The sequence below is a fragment of the Peromyscus leucopus genome, chromosome 22 (assembly GCF_004664715.2).
Source record: "Peromyscus leucopus breed LL Stock chromosome 22, UCI_PerLeu_2.1, whole genome shotgun sequence".
NCBI classification, from domain to species: Eukaryota; Metazoa; Chordata; class Mammalia; order Rodentia; family Cricetidae; genus Peromyscus; species Peromyscus leucopus.
This window is the reverse complement of record NC_051081.1, coordinates 34,650,883-34,668,199: the sequence shown is the minus strand read 5'-3', so window position 1 is coordinate 34,668,199 and position 17,317 is coordinate 34,650,883. Positions and strand designations below refer to the sequence as shown.

Sequence of the window (17,317 nt, the reverse complement as noted above, 5' to 3'; positions counted from 1 at the left end):
TAGTTAAACTGTGAATAGTAAAAGCAGCCTCGTTGTATTTGAGCTTATAGCCTAGCTTTGGTATTTAAAAACTGAAAAATATCAGTGAAAGGAAAATTCTCATTGTGTGTGTGTGTAGAACAAAGATGTATTCTATTTTTAAAATTGTGTGTGTGTGGGGGGGGATATATGTATGTGAGTGCTGCTGTCCTCGGCAGGTCAGAGGTGCCAGATCCCTCTGGAGCTGGGGTCACAGATGGTTGTGAGGCACCTGATAACGGGTGCTGAGGACCAAACTCAGGCCCATGTAAGGTTAATATATGCCTTTAACTGCTGAGCCATCTCTCCAACCCCCCCTGTATATTTTTAAGTTTATGTGTGTCTGTGATTGTACGCCACAAGTATGCAGGGACCTGCAGAGACCAGAAGGTGGCATTGGATTCCCTTGGAGCTAGATTATGGGTGCTTGTGAGCTGCTTGACAAGTGCTGGGAACCAAACGCTGGAGCAGCAAGCACTCTTAACTGTATCTTTAAAAGAGATTTATTTTTAGGGGTGTGTGTGTGTGTGTGTGTGCGCGCACGTGGGTATGTGCACATGAGTGCCAGTGCCTAGGGAATCCAAAGGTGTTGGACCCTCTGGAGCTGGAGTTACAGGTAGCTGGAAGCTGCCAATGCGGCTCCCTGCAAGATCTCTTAAGCACTGAGCCAGGACTCTGAGCCTTAGTGTGCATCCCGTAGTTACAGACATGCCAGCTGCTGGGGTGTCTACGACTTCAGATCCAGCACCGTCTCAGGGAGCTTCTTTCCGAAGCACTTTTACTTCTTCTGATAGCAGCTATTTCTACTTTTCCCCCTTTCAAGTAGCACCAGAGAATGACCATGAAAAGAACAGAGATGAACTGAAGAAAAAGAAAGCTCCTGGTCCCAGCAAAGTAAGTACTCGTGGTCTGTGGCTCTCGAGTGCCCTGGAGTTTCTAGCAGCCTCCTCCGCTCCTTGTAGAAATCTGGACTCTCCTTAATTTTCATTTTTTTTTTTTTGTTTGTTTGTTTTTAAAGATTTATTTATTTATTATGTATACAGAAGAGGGCGCCAGATCTCATTACAGATGGTTGTGAGCCACCATGTGGTTGCTGGGAATTGAACTCAGGACCTCTGGAAGAGCAGTCGGTGCTCTTAAATCTTAGTATGCAATGCAAAGACATTTGAGTAACATTGTCTCCCTCCTTTTATGACACAGAAGTAGAATTGATGTTCTCCATTCTAGTCTTAATTTTGAACCTTTGAACCTTATTTTGAATCATATTCAGAGCTTCCCATTGTGTCGATGAACCCTCTTAGCTAGATCCTTCGAGAGGGACAGTTGGGTTGTTTCTGGTCTTCACTGTACCAGTGCTATAGTGAGCCATCTTAGGGATGTATATTTGTAGCTGTGGTAAGCGACCGGAAGTGGATTGTTAGATTATGTCAGGATATGTCAGGGGTCCCCAGGATCATCTGGGATCAGGGCTCAGTATGTAGCTGTGCTGGCAGCTGTGGTTCCTGACCGAGCAAGGATAGCTGGCGTAGTCCGCAAAGGCTCCCAGAGTCTTCTTCCTCTAGCGATATGCAAAGGCTCCCAGAGTCTTCTTCCTCTAGCGATATGAGAAGTGCTTAATCGCCCTGGCAACTAGCTGTGGCACGGCACGTGTTGCCAAGTGGGGGAACTCATTAAGGACTCAGAATAAGGATTCTTAGTGAGGGTGTGTCGGGTAAGGCATCCCCTGCCTGCGTGTGTTCCATACTGGCAGGAGGAAAGCATTGGGTGTACAGTAGAGGCACAGTGAGCCACCCATACCTGTTAGAGCACAAGGCACCCTCTCAACCCAGGGCCGCAGGCACCACAAAGGCCAACCTTGTCAACAGTCTTACAGAGGATAGCGATCAGGCTTGTCCTGCTCATGCTCTCGTGCACCAGGTCAGGGCAGGTGCCAGCCTTTTCTTACCACCCTTTATCTTTCTTTCTCGTGTGTGTGTGTGTGTGTGTGTGTGTGTGTGTGTGTGTGTGTGTGTGTGTGTTGTTGTTGTTATTGTTCATTTTTGTTGTTTTGAGACAGGAACTTGTGTGGTGGTGCAGGAGTGCCTCAAACTCACCCCTCCTGCCTCAGCTGGCCAGATGTTAGCACCATTTAAAAGAATCTTAAACTGGGGCTGCAGAGGTAGTGTAGTTGGGGAGGTGCTTGCAGGCAAGTGTGAGGACCCGGGGGGCTTTGGATCCTCAGCACACACATACAGCACATGTCTTCAGTCCCAGTTCTGGGGAGGCAGACAGACCACCCAGCCTTGCCAAATCAGTGAATCACCCATCAGCTTAGTAGGGAAAGACACTTGCTGCCAACCCTGACAACTTGAGTTTGATATGCTGAAAGGAGAGAATTGAATCTGACAAGTTGACCTCTGACCTCCACATGTGCCCCAGGGCATGCACACTCAAAAGCACAAATTTTTATTTGTTTGTTTGTTTGTTTAAAAAATAGATATAATTTTATAAGTTAAAAAAAAAAAACAACAAAAAATGGGTGTGGTGGTGGTGCAGGCCTTTAATCCCAGCAGAGGTAGGGACAGGCTCATCTCTGAGTTTGAGGCCAGCCTGGTCCACAGATCAAGTTCCAGAACAGCCAGGGATACACAGAGAATTCTGCTTCCAAAAAAAAAAAAAATCGAAAGATAAATAGATAGATAGATAGACAGACAGATAGGCAGGCAGACAGACAAACAGACAAATAGACAAACAATTGAATGAATAATTGGTGGAACAGGTGTGGTGGCACGTGTCTTTAATCCCAGCACTTGGGATGCAGAGTCAGGTGGATCTCTGAGACTTTGAGGCCGGCCTGGTCTATGTAACGTGTTCAGGCCGGCTGGAGTTTCATGGTGAGCCTTTGTCTCAAAAGTAAAATAAAAGTGGATGGCGACTGAGGAAGACCGTCCACAGTGACCTCTGGCTTTATGAAAAAAGTCAAGACCCAGAGAGAGAAGGTGCCCTCTGTTAGTTACCAGTGTCGGGGTCATCCATGGAAACTGTTCTCTCAGTTTTGTTTAGTGACATAGGCTTAAAAATAACTCTTACAGCCGAAAATCTTTAGGGTCAGACATGGTGGGACAAACCTGTACTCCTAGGTGGGATGGTCACAGATTCCAGGGTACCCTGAGCTGCTCGGTGAGACTCCGACCTAACAAACAACTGTTTGAGTAAAATAATCTCTTTCTTCCTTGCAGTTTCCACCCATACTCTCTTCCAAATACCCCGAAGATGATCCAGACTACTGTGTGTGGGTTCCACCTGAAGGTATAGTTTTTATTTTTCTTTCCCTTCAAGATGTATGTATATGAGCCGGGCGGTGGTGGCGCACGCCTTTAGTCCCAGCACTCAGGAGGCAGAGGCAGATGGATATCTGTGAGTTCGAGGCCAGCCTGGATTACAGAGTGAGTTCCAGGAAAGGTGCAAAGCTACACAGAGAAACCCTGTCTTGAAAAACAAAAAAACAGCCGGGCGTTGGTGGCGCATGCCTTTAATCCCAGCACTCAGGAGGCAGAGCGAGGCAGATCTCTGTGAGTTCAAGGCCAGCCTGCTCTACAGAGTGAGATCCATGACAGGCACCAAAGCTACACAGAGAAACCCTGTCTCGAAAAACAAAAAACAAAACAAAAAAAAGAAAAACAAAACAAAAGATGTATATGTGTATGTGAGTGCCTACATGTATGTATGTATGTATGTATGTATGTATGTATGTATGTATGTGTACGACATGTAAGTCTGTTATCCATGGAAGCCAGAAGAAGGCGTTGGATACCCTGGAACTGGAGTTATTATTGGTGGTTGTGAGCTGCCATATGGGTGCTGTGGACTGAACTCAGGTCCTCTATAAAAGCAGCAAGCGCTCTTAACCTCTATGGGTCATCTCTCTGGCCCCTGTTTATGTTTTTAAATAGGCTGTATACTTAAGAAAGTTACAAAAGTGTATAGTAAGTCTCCCTTTTGATGGAATTAAAGATACAGAGACACATCAGCTGAATAGAATTGGTGCATCCTGTGTAGATCCTTACTTAAACAACTTCTAAAAATTATTATAGTCTAGTGCGTAGCTGAGTCGGCAGAGTGCTTGCCTAGGATTTGTGGAGCCCTGGGTTTGATCCCTAACAGTGCGTAAGCCGGGTGTGTGGCACAGGCCTGTAATCCAGCACTCAGGAGTGGACACAGGAGGATCAGAAGTTCAAGGCCATGTTTTACTACATAGCAAGTTTGAGGCCAGCCTGGGCTACATGAGACCCTGCTTCAAGATAAATAAATAAGTAAAAATCATTCTTGTGAAGTAATGAGACAACCACACACATTTGCACACTAACTGAGTATTTGCTGATAGAAATTACTGTTGGTTCTGTAAAGGTCTGAATGGTGTTGAATGATGGCTTTTGAGAAATGTCCTCAGTCTAGACAGGTTCACAGATGTAACGACATCCGACCTTTAAATGCTCTGGTAGTGGGGGATAGGAGACATTTGGGCAGAGGTAGTAGATAAAGCAGGATTGGCCACATATTATTATTTTTAAAGCTAGATGAGGGATGCATGGATTCTTTATTCTTTTCTGTTTACTTTTACAAGAATTTCAAATGTTATTAACTGAAAGACAAAAACAATTAGATTCTGCCTCCTTTACTCATTTTTTTCATCTAAAGATAATGAAATAGTATCAGTTTCCTACTAATTCTTATGCATTATATAAAATGCCTATTCAAAAGATAAGATGTATTTCAGTACCTTTTTCACACAAGTGGAGGTTTTTCTACCCATTATTTGTACTTAGCGCTACTCAGAGATCCACTGCTATTTATAGAGTTCTTGTTTCTCATTTAATTGACATCATAGTTACTGGTTTTTGGTTTTTACTTTTTTATTGTGCATGTGTGCATGCATGTGTGTGCGTGCATGTGTGTACTCGAACACACATGTGCCATGATGTGCATTTGGAACTCAGAGGACAGCTTGCAAGCGTCCGTTCTGTTTTTTCACAGTGCAGGTCCTGGGGCTTGCTGGACTTGGCAGCAAGTGAGTGACTTTACTTACTGAACCATGTCACTGTTTGTTTGTTTTTTTAAATGTATATTTTATTTTTATTAATTTTTGTTGTGTGTATATGATGCACAAGTATGGTAGGGATGGGGGAGTATATGTTCCAGGATGCACATTTGGAGACTGAGACAGGAGGATTATGAATCCACAGGTATATGCCACTGTGTCTGGCTAAGTGGTACTATAGTTCTCTTTTATGGCAGACTTTGTTATTTAAATAGTTCTCTCACTGGATATTTGCCATGTTTCTAGTCTTTTGCTATTTATTACAAACAAGTCTGTAATGAGTAATCATTAGATGAATTAGTCAGTTTCAGAAAGACAAACATTGCACATCTTCTCTCATTTGTGGGCCTTAGATTTTTCGTGGACACACAGAATCACACATGTACACACGACATGAAAGGAGAAGTGAAACTGTCCAGAGGGACGGAGGGACTATTGGAGGGGAGAAGGGGAGGGCGTTGGGGTTCAGGGGGACATGCTCAAGTGCAGATATACTCACATGAAAAACCCCGTGTAGTAAAATAAAACACTAGGAGGAAAATTAATAAACACAGAAAGTAAAGAGATGAAGGTTACTGGACAAACTAAGTAAGTAAAATGCATATGTTATAGAGATACATCTGTGAGGGTAATGTCCTGGGTCAGAGGTGTGCCCAGAATTCCATTCTGATGCATTATACCAGTCTTGTGCTAGTACATGCACACATCGTAAGAGGCGATTGTTTTCCCCACAGACCCATCGCATGTTGGTTTTTTGGTGGCTGGTGTTTCTAAGATACTAGTATCTATACAACTTTAGTTCCTAGAAACAGTTGCTTTTTATCCACTAACAAATGTTGAAATAGAAGTAATAAGAAACCATATCCTGAGATTATGCCAAGAAAGTAAATTTCCTGAGCCAAGTATTGTGGCACATGCTGTTAATCCCAGCACTTGGGAAGCAGAGGCAGGCAGAGCTCTGTGAGTTCAAGGTCAGCCTGATCTACACAGCAAGTTCCAGGACAGCCAGGGCTACACAGAGAAAGCCTGTCTTGAAAAACAAATCAAAAAAAGAAAGAAAAACATTTTAAAGTAAATTTTCTGTTCAAAAGAAACTGCCTTGTTTGTTTTGCTTTTGACCTCCTAATGTCTGAATAGTTTTTCCTTCTTGACTTTGGAAAAGTAAATACATTTCTTCTTTTTATATTTGCTGTAGGTCAGAGTGGAGACGGCAGAACCCATCTTAATGACAAGTATGGCTATTGACTGGTTCCCAGTCTCACAGGAAGAGCCCGTGGACCAGCACAGGATGTTTGGGTGATACAGCAAGTCGTGCCAGGCTAAGTTCAGATGACCGTTTGTGAAATCTGGTGACTGCCCTTTTCTTCTGTATCCTTGGCTTCCTAAATCATCTGCCCATTGGATCCTCCTGAACTGTGCTGTTTATATTTAAGTGTTTATGTATATATGTAAAAAGGAACCATGTACACTGAAAATTAGTAAAATAAGAGACATGACCCTACTATAAAATGAGAAGGTGATGGTTTCCCTCATGTTGATTTAAGGTCGTAGCTTCTAATGTAATTAAGGGCCTGTGCTGGTACCTAGTGCCATTCTGGGTGACACCTCCAGTAAAAGTGGATGACCCTGGGATTGAGAGTCCCATGCTCTACCGATTGAGCTAGCTGGGTGAGAAATCCACGGGAGTCTGCTTAATTTATTAGGATATAAATTGAGGAACTACACTCAGGAATACAGAACCGAGTAAACAGCTGAAGTTGTCCTCTGTTCTGACTGGGAGCAAATCCACCTGGCGGTCAGATCACACCAGGAAGCAGGAGGAAGTACCACCTCCTTCAGGCTGTATAGCCCAAGGTCATGGGCAGAGCAAATACCACTCCAGGGGAATAAGAGGTGGTTTATTTGTAGTCAAATGTCAGTGACCATAGCTGAGGGACGGGTTCAGGTTGCCCCAAGGGACATGGAAGTGGGTCCACCATGGAAGTGGCTATATGAGCTTTTATTAGTATAAGCAGAGAAGGTCATAAATCAGTGCATATATTAAATACACCGGTGGAGACTGCAATTACAGCAAAGTGAGGGGGAACTCTACCATGGGCTTCAGGTACCAACACAACATTCTTCACTTTGGGGTTGCTAGAAGCTGGTGGTCTACCAACAGTACATTCCAGAGATTTGTGTGTCAGAGGATACAGCATCACACACAGAGATGGACAATAGATGTCTATTAAGGTGACTAAAAATAGCCCAAGATAAATTGTTTCTGGTTCTTCAGCGTCCTAACTTTTTACCATCACACAATTCTAATAAGGCAGTCGGTTGTCCTGGTAGAATATTCAGCTTGGGTATTGCTTTTTTCCTGGGAACTTCTGATAATGCTTCTGTTGGCCAACCATTACGTTTTGTGCATGCAAAGGCTAATGTTTTCCTAGCACCATGATCTAACCGACTGAGTGAACTGGCCAACCCAAATGTTGTTTTATATCTGTCTATTAGTGTTAGCAAGGCCCATTCTAGAGACATGGCGAAGATGAGTCTGAGCAGGCAAGAAGGCATTCTTCAGAGAGAGAAATAGCCGTGAAAGCCACTAAAGAAAACGCCCTGGACCATATTAATAATACTGTTAGCCATCATGATCCGGGTCTTTCTTTTTGACCATCTCCATCTCGTGTTTACACAAAGGTGAGAGGAATATTATACCTACAATTAAAATAAGAGCATAGAATGACCCAAAGAAGTAAAGGTACATTGGGTGTGGTGGCACAAGCCACCAATTTCCAGCCGTTGGGAGGTAAAGGCAAGCAGGTCTCTGTGAGTTCGAGGCCAGCCTGGTCTACATAGTGATACGTATTCAAAGCTACATAGAAAGACCTTGTTTCAAAACCAAAAAGGAGAAATAATGGTAAGGTTGCAGATGAGGGAAACAGGCATTTTAACCAGTAAAAAAACCTCTCTATCAACCTTTTCTTCAGCTAGACTGAATAGGATTTCATTTCTAGTTCATGAGGTTTTAATGTTTGTGTTTGAAATAATTTATTCTTGCTGTTTTGTTTTGTTTTCTGAGACAGGGTTTCAGTCCTAGCTGTTCTGGAACTTGCTTTGTAGACCAGGCTGACCTTGAACTCTCAGAAAACCGCCTGCATCTGCCTCCTGAGTGCTGGGATTAAAAGCGTGTGCCACCACCGCCCGGCTTATTCTTGCTTTTAAAGTCTAGTTTTTCTTCTTAATTCTACAGCCATAAACCTTGTGTAGCGTGGTTTTTTCTACTTGTAGGAACTGTTGGTCTTTACAGTCTAAGTTATCATAACTCTTCTTTGTAATTAGTAATGCCTCTTGGTATTACACAGTATTCCAGTTTAAGGAAATAGACAGTCACATCACAAAAGAAGTGTGGTCATGATACAGTATCATTTTGAGTTCTTTCTGAACAAAATGTCCTTTCCTCAGGTTCCAAATATTAGTGACAGAAGAAACAGGAGTCTAGACTTGAGAAACCAGGACCCCACAGCTTTTGTGAGCCTCACTAAATCCCATTCATTACTTCACAACCAGAAAGGAAATCTAACTCCATTGAGCTCATTTTGTAACATTACCCGTTTACTTGTCTTTGCAAAATGTGAGTACTATTTTGTGCTTTTCTAATCCTGGCTGACTGGAGCATGTGGTGCCTTGAAGTCTCATTTAATCTGGAAACATGGGCTCTTGGCTATGATCTTTTTTTTTTTTTTTTTTTTTTTTTTTTGGTTTTTCGAGACAGGGTTTCTCTGTGTAGTTTTGGTGCCTGTCCTGGATCTCGCTCTGTAGACCAGGCTGGCCTTGAACTCATGGAGATCTGCCTGGCTCTGCCTCCCAAGTGCTGGGATTAAAGGCGTGGCTATGATCTTTTTTAAGATGTGCATTTAGTAAAGTCAGTCTGTCCTAAAATTCCTAGTCCAGTACTCATACACCCAGAGAGGTTTGATTTTTGGCTCGAGCATTTGGCTGGATTTGATTAAAAACACCATGAATGCTGTTGCCCTTGAGGACTGGTTGTTTTTTGTGTAATTTGGATAAAAAGAATCCTTCTAAAATCTTTCTAGTATCCCTAATAAGAATCAATAATCTCAATGTTACTCCAAAGCCTTTCAGGCCTGATGGTACTGTGTTTATCATCTGGAGTTTGAATCTATCAAGTTGCTGCTATAAACTGGAGTTTGAATGTTTGATAGATTTGGTTAGATCCCATTCTTTGTTATATCTGACTACATTTACAGGGTGGGTGGTTGTCGGGACTGGTTATGCAGAAATAAATCTCGGTAGAGCTGTAACAGATGGACCTTTTTTTTTTTTTTTGAGACAGGGTTTCACTCTGTAGCCCTGGGTGGTCTCAACTTATTATGTAGACCAGGCTGGCTTTGAACTCACAAAGATCTGCCTATCTCTGCCTCCTAAGAAGAGTATTGGGATTAAAAGTATGTGCCAACATACCTGGCCAGGTTGACCCTTCTTTTAAATTTTTTCTTTACGCTTATTTATTGCATGTATGTGCCTGTGTCCTAGAGCATGAGTGTGGAGGTCAGAGGGCAGTTTGTGGGAGTTGGTTCTCTCTTCCCACCATGTGGGTTCTGGGGGTTGAACTCAGATTCTTAATCTTGGTGGCAAGAGCGCTCAGCTTTTATCTAGGAATTTACTGTATTTTATCATTTCCAATATTGTGGCAACATGGCTATCCAGTTGTTTGGACCGAGTTACTATTCTTTTGTTTTGTTTTTTTCCGAGACAGGGTTTCTCTGTGTAGTTTTGGTGCCTGTCCTGAATCTCACTCTGCAGACCAGGCTGGCCTCGAACTCAGAGAGATCCGCCTGCCTCTGCCTCCTGAGTGCTGAGATTAAAGGCGTGTGCTACCACAGCCCAGCCCCAGTTACTACTGTTCTTAGTAGGAAGAATTTCCATTGCTTTGGCTCTAGGGGTTATAGATCTAAAATAAAACTACTCCCCGCAAGGAAACTCCCTTGGTAGAGTTAATACAGAGCTCTGGCAGTGTAAAGCCGACGACTTCTTTATCCCAATTTACTGAATAGTAAGGGAGTGGCGAAAAACTGAGTCATTCCTATCATGAAGATTTGGTTCAAGGAATGTAAGAAGTTTGGGTAAGCAAACAGTTGGTACCAAAACATGCCTAGTGATGAAGGCACGGTAACATTAAAGTCATCAAGACCAGCATTATTATCATTAAAAAAACATACAAAGGTAAACCCCAAGTTTTTCAGGCAAGTTTTAAAAGAAATCCATCCTAAAAGATTAAGAATTAGGGCTGAGAGATGGGTCTGTGGTTAGGAACATTTGCTGCACAGTCTTGAGGACTGGAGTTTGGATCCCAGCACCCAGATAACAAGCCAGGCGCCCCAGTGAACATGTAACACTGTTGGAGGCATTTGGATAAAATGGAACGTTTCGGGTGCCTCATCCAGGAAGGGATAAAGCATGAAGGCTTTGTTCTTCAAGCCTTTTACCCCCTTAAAGCAAAGTCTCCCTGGGTCCCCCTGGCTGGCTGGCACCCAGACCCACCTGCATCGGCCTCCTGAGTGCTGGGAGCAGCGATTAAAGGTCCGTTATCACACCCGGCCGGCCTAAGCTTGGTTCTTGTTGTTGTTGTTTGTTTTGTTTTTTAAGACCTTAATGTTTGAAGAAGTGAGTCAGGTTTCACTCCTGCATCAGAGCGTCTTTGAATTTTGACCTAAGGAAGTTAATAGCCTTTAATTATAGCAAAGTCATATAAGATTTATCTTTTACAAACCCTCCTATGACCTGGCAGGTTGTTTGCGACATACTTTCTGGTTTGGGCCTTATCTTTCCATTTCTATTCTAGAACAATCCTTTCCTTTCAGGGGGAAAAAAATCTGTATTTTACATTAAAAACTTTTTAAACTTAAAAAAAAACCACTTTAATTAAAAAAATTACACCTTTCTCATATTTGGTGGTTCTTCTACTTTTCTTCACAGAATTTCTCAGCTTAGGTCATTTCCTTCACAAGAATAACTGTATTTCAGTGAAAACCCAGGAAGCTATATGTATACAGGAAAAAAAATGGACATTATACCTTAAATATCTAATAATAACAGGCAAATTATATTAATTTCCTGTTGATGTGTTTATTGTCTCTTACCAACAAATTTAAATGAAGTTCTTAGATTTGTTTGGATTTTATGAACTAGAAGGAATCTGTACTAAGTTTATAATACATGAGCTCTTAAAGTCAATTTTAATCAAACTATTGGGGGGCTTATTTTGTAAACAAACCAAATAACATATTGCCACACCCAGTATGCTTCAAGATGAGGGGATGAAAAAGACAGACATACAGACGCAGGGAGATGCTGGGATCCAATGACTGGGTTCTGATGGAGAAACCACAGCACTCCGGAAGGTCAGAGTTTCTTATCTACAGTTGAACAGGGAGGTGGGGCTGTTGCATACAGCTGATTTCAGGAGGCAGGGTTACTAATCTTGGTAGACACAGTTTCTGTAGGGAAGCAGTCTTCAGGCCATAAAGGCCAGGAGGAAAAAGCTATGGTGGACATTTTCTATACGACTATCAATGTTCACACTTGGACCCCCAGAGTAAGGCTTTGCAATCTCTTTGAGCCTTATGCCTTGCCCATGTCAACAGCACACACTCATACAGGACTTCACTAATTTTGGGCTTCCTCTGTTCCCCACAACATACGTCTAAAAGCAGTATACAGAAACATTGATAGTCTCAAGATGACATAATTTTCTCTAAATTTTAGAGTCTAAAGCTTAGTTATAATAGAAAGCATTAGACCATGGTGCAGACCTGTAATCTCAGCACTTGGGAGGCAGATGCAAGAGGATCCACCAGTTTCAAGGCCAGCCTGGTCTACATAGAGGCCCACACCAGCCTGGGGTACACAGTTGGAACCCTGTCTCACAAACAAAACACAAAGCAGAGACAAAGTAATGGTGGTAGTGTGGGTAGTCATCTGTGGGGGGTCAGGAGGTGGTTAAACCCTGCAGTCCTGGGAATGAGCCGTTTTATAGGTGGAGGTGTCGAGGATGAGTGTGTTCTAACTGCCTGTCAGGGGCCGACTGTTGCCTCCAGAACAGAAAATGAAGGGCCCTCATTCAAACTCTTTTCAGAAGTAAAAGAAAAAGAAAGTCTTAAAAATCTGTGAGTTCTGTGCTTTAAACTAGGATGAGCTTGGGATAGTCATCTTGAGTAACCAAGTATGTTAGTTTTCAAAAGAAGCCAAAAAAAAAAAAAAAAAAAAAAAAAAAAATCCCCAGCTAGTTAGACCAAGGGACAAAAAAAAAAAAAAAAAAAAGAATCCTGTATCTTGGAGTCATAATCAGAATGTCAGATCAAAAAAAAAAAAAAAAATGTCAGATCATGAACATAGGTTTATAGACATATGACAAAATGACACATAAACAGTTAAATGAAATCAATAATTATGAACACAAACAAGAAAACAAAACACCCAGATATAATAAGATCACATTAAATTAGAATGCACCCAGGAGAAAGAACCAAAGTAGTAAGCTCATAGCCATGTCCTTGAGATGTGAGAGGGGCCCAGAGAAAGGCAGAAAGGTCAAAAGATGAAACTTGATCTACCACTGTAGGTGAAGAACTCCCCTTGAGAGCCACAGAGGGGCTGCCCTCCTCATGGAGATTTCTAATTAGGAAAACCCAGAGAACACTGGTGTGTGAGTCAATAGAGTAATGTAAAATCCTTAAGGAAGTCCCAGAGTGTCTTGTCTTTTATTGAAAACATTTTTCATGTAATATATTCTGATATGATTTCCCCTCCCTCCGTCCTAGTCCTCCACCTCCTCTCCCATCTGGTCCCACCCCCTTCCTCTCTCTCCTTAGAAAACACACAGGAATAGTGGTCTTCCATCCCAGCACTCCGGAGGCGGAGCCAGGCGGATCTCTGTGAGTTTGAGCCAGCCTGGTCTACAGAGTGAGTTCCAGGACAGCCAGAGAGAAGGGGGAAGACAGGAGGAGAGAGAGTCCCTGACTCAAAAAAGAAAAGAAATAGGCATCGATGGGGTAAGAGTAAAATAAAATATATTAAGATAAATCAGAATAGGACAAAACAAACAAAAGGAAAAGAATCCAGAAGAAGGCACAAACAGATATAGATGCAGAGATGCACTTGTTTGCACATTCAGGAATCCCATAAAAACACAAAACTGGAAGTCATTATACTCAAAACCTGTAGTTTAAAAAAAAAAAAAGCCCTGCATGCACCTCAGCCCCAGGGTGTTTCCTTTTTTTTTTTTTTTTATTTTTATTTTAACCCCAGACAGGGTTTCTCTGTGTAGCTTTGCACCTGTCCTGGAACTCACTCTGTAGACCAGGCTGGCCTCGAACTCACAGAGATCCGCCTGCCTCTGCCTTCCGAGTGCTGGGATTAAAGGCGTGCGCCACCACTGCCCGGCCCCAGAATGTTTCTCAGTATGATTCTGAAATCCCAGAATTGGTGCTCTCAGCCCAGGCTTGTCCAGGGATTAGATACCGTCAGGACCTCTGCTCCCTCTCGGCTTTACGTCAGCAGTGTTGGGATACTTTCCCCTCTGCTGTGGAATTGTTCTGCGTGGGGCTTGCAGGAGAAGAGACTGGGAGCAGCATGTAAGGAGGAAGAGGCAGCGAGGGAGAATACATGAGAGGAAAGGATTAGAAAAGTTAATTCCTCCAAATTCATCCTCAGTTCTCAACCTCTGAGATCCTTTCAAACAGGAACAGTTAACGCAGCTCTAGGGGTCGAGTTTAAAGTCTGCACATGTGAGATGCTGCTGCTCTGCATCGCCAGCCCTAAAATTCTCATGGATTTCGATAAGACGAATTGCTGAACGGTCTTATTAATAAAAAATAAAAAAAAAAAAACAACCCCGAGTCAGATATTGGGGTGAAAAGAAAGATCAGAAGAATAGGACAAGCCACAGCCAACCTCACCTCACCAACCTTCAGCCTCCAGAGAGCGCTACTTCCTGTATACTCACGCCTTTCTGTGCCCTGCCGTCTTACTTCCTCTCTCCGCCCAGCTACATCACTTCCTCTCTCCACCCAGCGCTGTCACTTCCTGTCTGTCTGTCCAGACCTCTGTGGTTAACTAGCACTGGGATTAAAGTGTGTACCACCATGCCTGGCTCTGTTCCCAGTGTGGCCTTGAACTCACGAGATCCAGAAGGATCTCTGCCTCCCGAATGCTAGGATTAGAGGCGTGTGCTAGCACTGTCTGAACCTCCATGTTTAATATAGTGGCTTGCTTTTTTTTTTTTTTTAAGATTTTTTTTTTATTTTATTATTATGTATCCAGCATGTATGACTGCAGGCCAGAAGAGGGCACCAGATCTCATTACAGATGGTTGTGAGCCACCATGTGGTTGCTGGGAATTGAACTCAGGACCTCTGGAAGAGCAGTCAGTGCTCTTAACCTCTGAGCCATCTCTCCAGTCCCCAGTGGCTGGCTTTTTCTTCTGATCCCCAGATAAGCTTTATTGGGGTGTACAAATAAAATATCACCACAAATTTCCTCTTTTTTTTTTAACCATCCTTAACATTTTTGATAGCATTTTTTAAATTGAAAATTTCATAATTTCTTTTATTATATCCATTTAAATTCCAGGTAGAGCAGGCTCTCCGCTTAGGATCTTTTGCTCTGCCACCTAGAACTTCCAGTTTAATAAGGAGAAAAACGGACAATTTAAGTATGTCAAAAGTTACTCTGACCACCCCCTTTTTTATCAAATACTTGCAAGTTAAATTACCATGATGATCAAACATGAAACCAGCTGGAGCACCACATGGTGTTTTCCTCCAAACATTTTCTTCTCCTCAATTTCCCATCTTAATGTTTTTTCTTCCCCCATGAAAGTTGCAGCCAACCTTCTAGGTTGGTGGAATTTGCATTTTGGATCGAGTTTGCGTGTTGTTTATGAGAGGCTCCTTGGGTTCTGGTTCCTAAGTCAGTTCTCTCCTGCTGTGCCTGGGGTCTTCACTGCACCTCCTCAGGATCGAGAGGGGCTCAGGACACTGGATGATGCGCCCTTCTGCGTGTCTTCCGAACAGAGCCAACAAGATTTCTTACAAACCAGGACTGGGGTGGGTTGCCTTGGTCTTGGTCTTCCCGTGAGGTCGTCACACATCCTGGGAGTTCCCCATGCCACCTACACCCTGTTGGCCTGGAGGGAACAAATGCCTCTGTCTTCGTGTCTTTATGATCACACAGTCGTAGAATTTCTAAGGTGCAAGGAGCTAGGTTGTAAAAAATGAGAGAGGATACAGGAAAAACAAAAAACAACAGAGACTTGAGGAACAGCAGGGGGCAAAGGCCAAATGCTAACAAACAAATGTTCTCAGAACTGCTCAGTGCTCCATCCAAATGCTGGGCAATGAGAGGATACACAACCAATTCAGAATATACCATCGGGAAGGCCCACGCCCCAGAAAGAACTCGCCAGCGTCCACCTGACAAGGCGACCGAGACAACTGGACACGAAGAGCCCTTGTTGGAACCTAGCACTGATCTTGCTGATTTCACCAGTGAAAGTGGATTATCTTGTGGGCCTGGCTTAGTTAAGGTTTCTATTGCTGTGATGAAACATCATGACCATAAATAACTTGGGGTGAAAAAGGGTTTATTTCAGCTTACAGTTCATATTACAGCCCATCACTGAGGAAAGTCAGGAGCTGATGCTGAGGCCATGGAGGGGTGCTGCTTCCTGGCTTGGTCCTCATGGCTTGCCCAGCCTGCTTTCTTAATAGAACCCAGGACCACCAGCCTAGGAGTGGTACTTCCCACAGTGAGCTGGTCCCTCCCACATCAATCAATCAATCAAGAAAAGGCGCTGCAGACTTACCTACAGGCAAATCTTCTTTTAAAAATATTTATTTTATGTGCATTGGTGTTTTGCCTGCATATTTGTCTGTGTGAGGGCGTGGGATCTCTGGAACTGGAGTTATACACAGTTGTGAGCTGCCGTATGGGTGCTGGGAATTGAACCTCGGTCCTCTTAACCGCTGAGCCCTCTCTCCAGCCCCCACATCTTATGGAGGCATTTCTCAATAGAGGGTTCCTCATCCCAAATGACTCTAGTTTGTGTCAAGATGATAGAAAACTGACCAGCACGGGGCCCAGCATTGGGTGCCAAAACTGTTGATGCAAAACATAGTCTCACCTCAAAGAAACTAAGAAATACTTATTCTGAGCCAAACATGAATGATTGAGGCCCAGCAACATGGCCTCATGTTGAGGTTGTGCCAAATGATGTTTCACCATGGAAGTGGCTTTATGAGTTTTTTTTCTAGTTACAGAATGAGAGAAAGTCATGAATCAATGCATTTACCAAATATATAGATGGGTGGATCAGGTTAAAGCAATTTGGTGAAAACTTGGTTATAAATTTCAGGTGCTATCTGATGACATGTATAGCTTTGGGGCTGGTAATGTGAAGATTAGGTCTTGATTATTAACTTTACAAGGTCTAGAATCACTGGAGGTTGGCCTGAGGGCATGCCTAGGGGAGATTATTTTGACCTTTCTAATTAAGGTTGGAAGACCCGCCCACTGTGGGTGGCACCATTTCCTGAGCTGGGGTCCTGGACTGTATGAGAAGGAGAGAGGGTATTGAGTATTGGTATTCATCACCATCTGCTTCTTGACGAGGGGTGCAGAGTCTCCAGCTGTCTCAAGCTCCTGCCTCTGTCATTTCCTGTCCTGTCAGGATGGACTGTCCCCTTGGACTATGAGCAAAAGCAACTCTTATTCCCTTAAGTTTCTTTTTATCAGGATGTTTTATCATAGCAACAGGAGAGAGTAGGTAAGATAATGGCATTGGTGGTCTGCTTAGAGTACATTCTAGAGGTTTTACCTGACAGCTGTTAAGGAGACTCAAGATGATACAAGATAACCATCTCTGGATCCTCAGTATCCCAATCTGAAATCAGGAAGTCTAATCAATCTGTCCACTTTGATATTCGGCACAGCTGAAGCATCTCTGTGGGACTTCGAATTTATATCTCCACGGCCTTTTATAGAATGTTGTAGAGTCAGGTATTACCTTAATTTCAAAAATCTCACAGAACAATGTTGAAGATTTTATTTAAAACATTTCTTACCAGACATTGGTGACTCACGCCTGAAACTCCAGTACTCAAGGACTTGAAGGAGAACTACCACAAGTTCAAGGCTAGCCTGGGCTACAGATTAACA

General features: G+C 43.0%; 1 protein-coding gene across 2 annotated transcripts in view; it reads left to right on the top strand.

Annotated features, from left to right (window-relative positions):
• Positions 1-6,627, top strand: part of LOC114696357 (solute carrier family 4 member 1 adaptor protein) — a 31,029-nt gene extending 24,402 nt beyond the window's left edge. The window contains exons 12-14 of one of the 2 annotated variants that reach the window (XM_028874033.2): positions 845-912; positions 3,237-3,306; positions 6,291-6,627. In XM_028874033.2, the coding sequence (XP_028729866.1) occupies positions 845-912; positions 3,237-3,306; positions 6,291-6,340 (188 nt within the window). In that variant the 3' untranslated portion in view covers positions 6,341-6,627. Of the gene's footprint in view, positions 1-841; positions 913-3,236; positions 3,307-6,290 lie in introns of both variants that reach the window. The other variant, XM_028874024.2, reaches the window with a different exon arrangement.
• Positions 6,628-17,317: the final 10,690 nt, after the last annotated feature.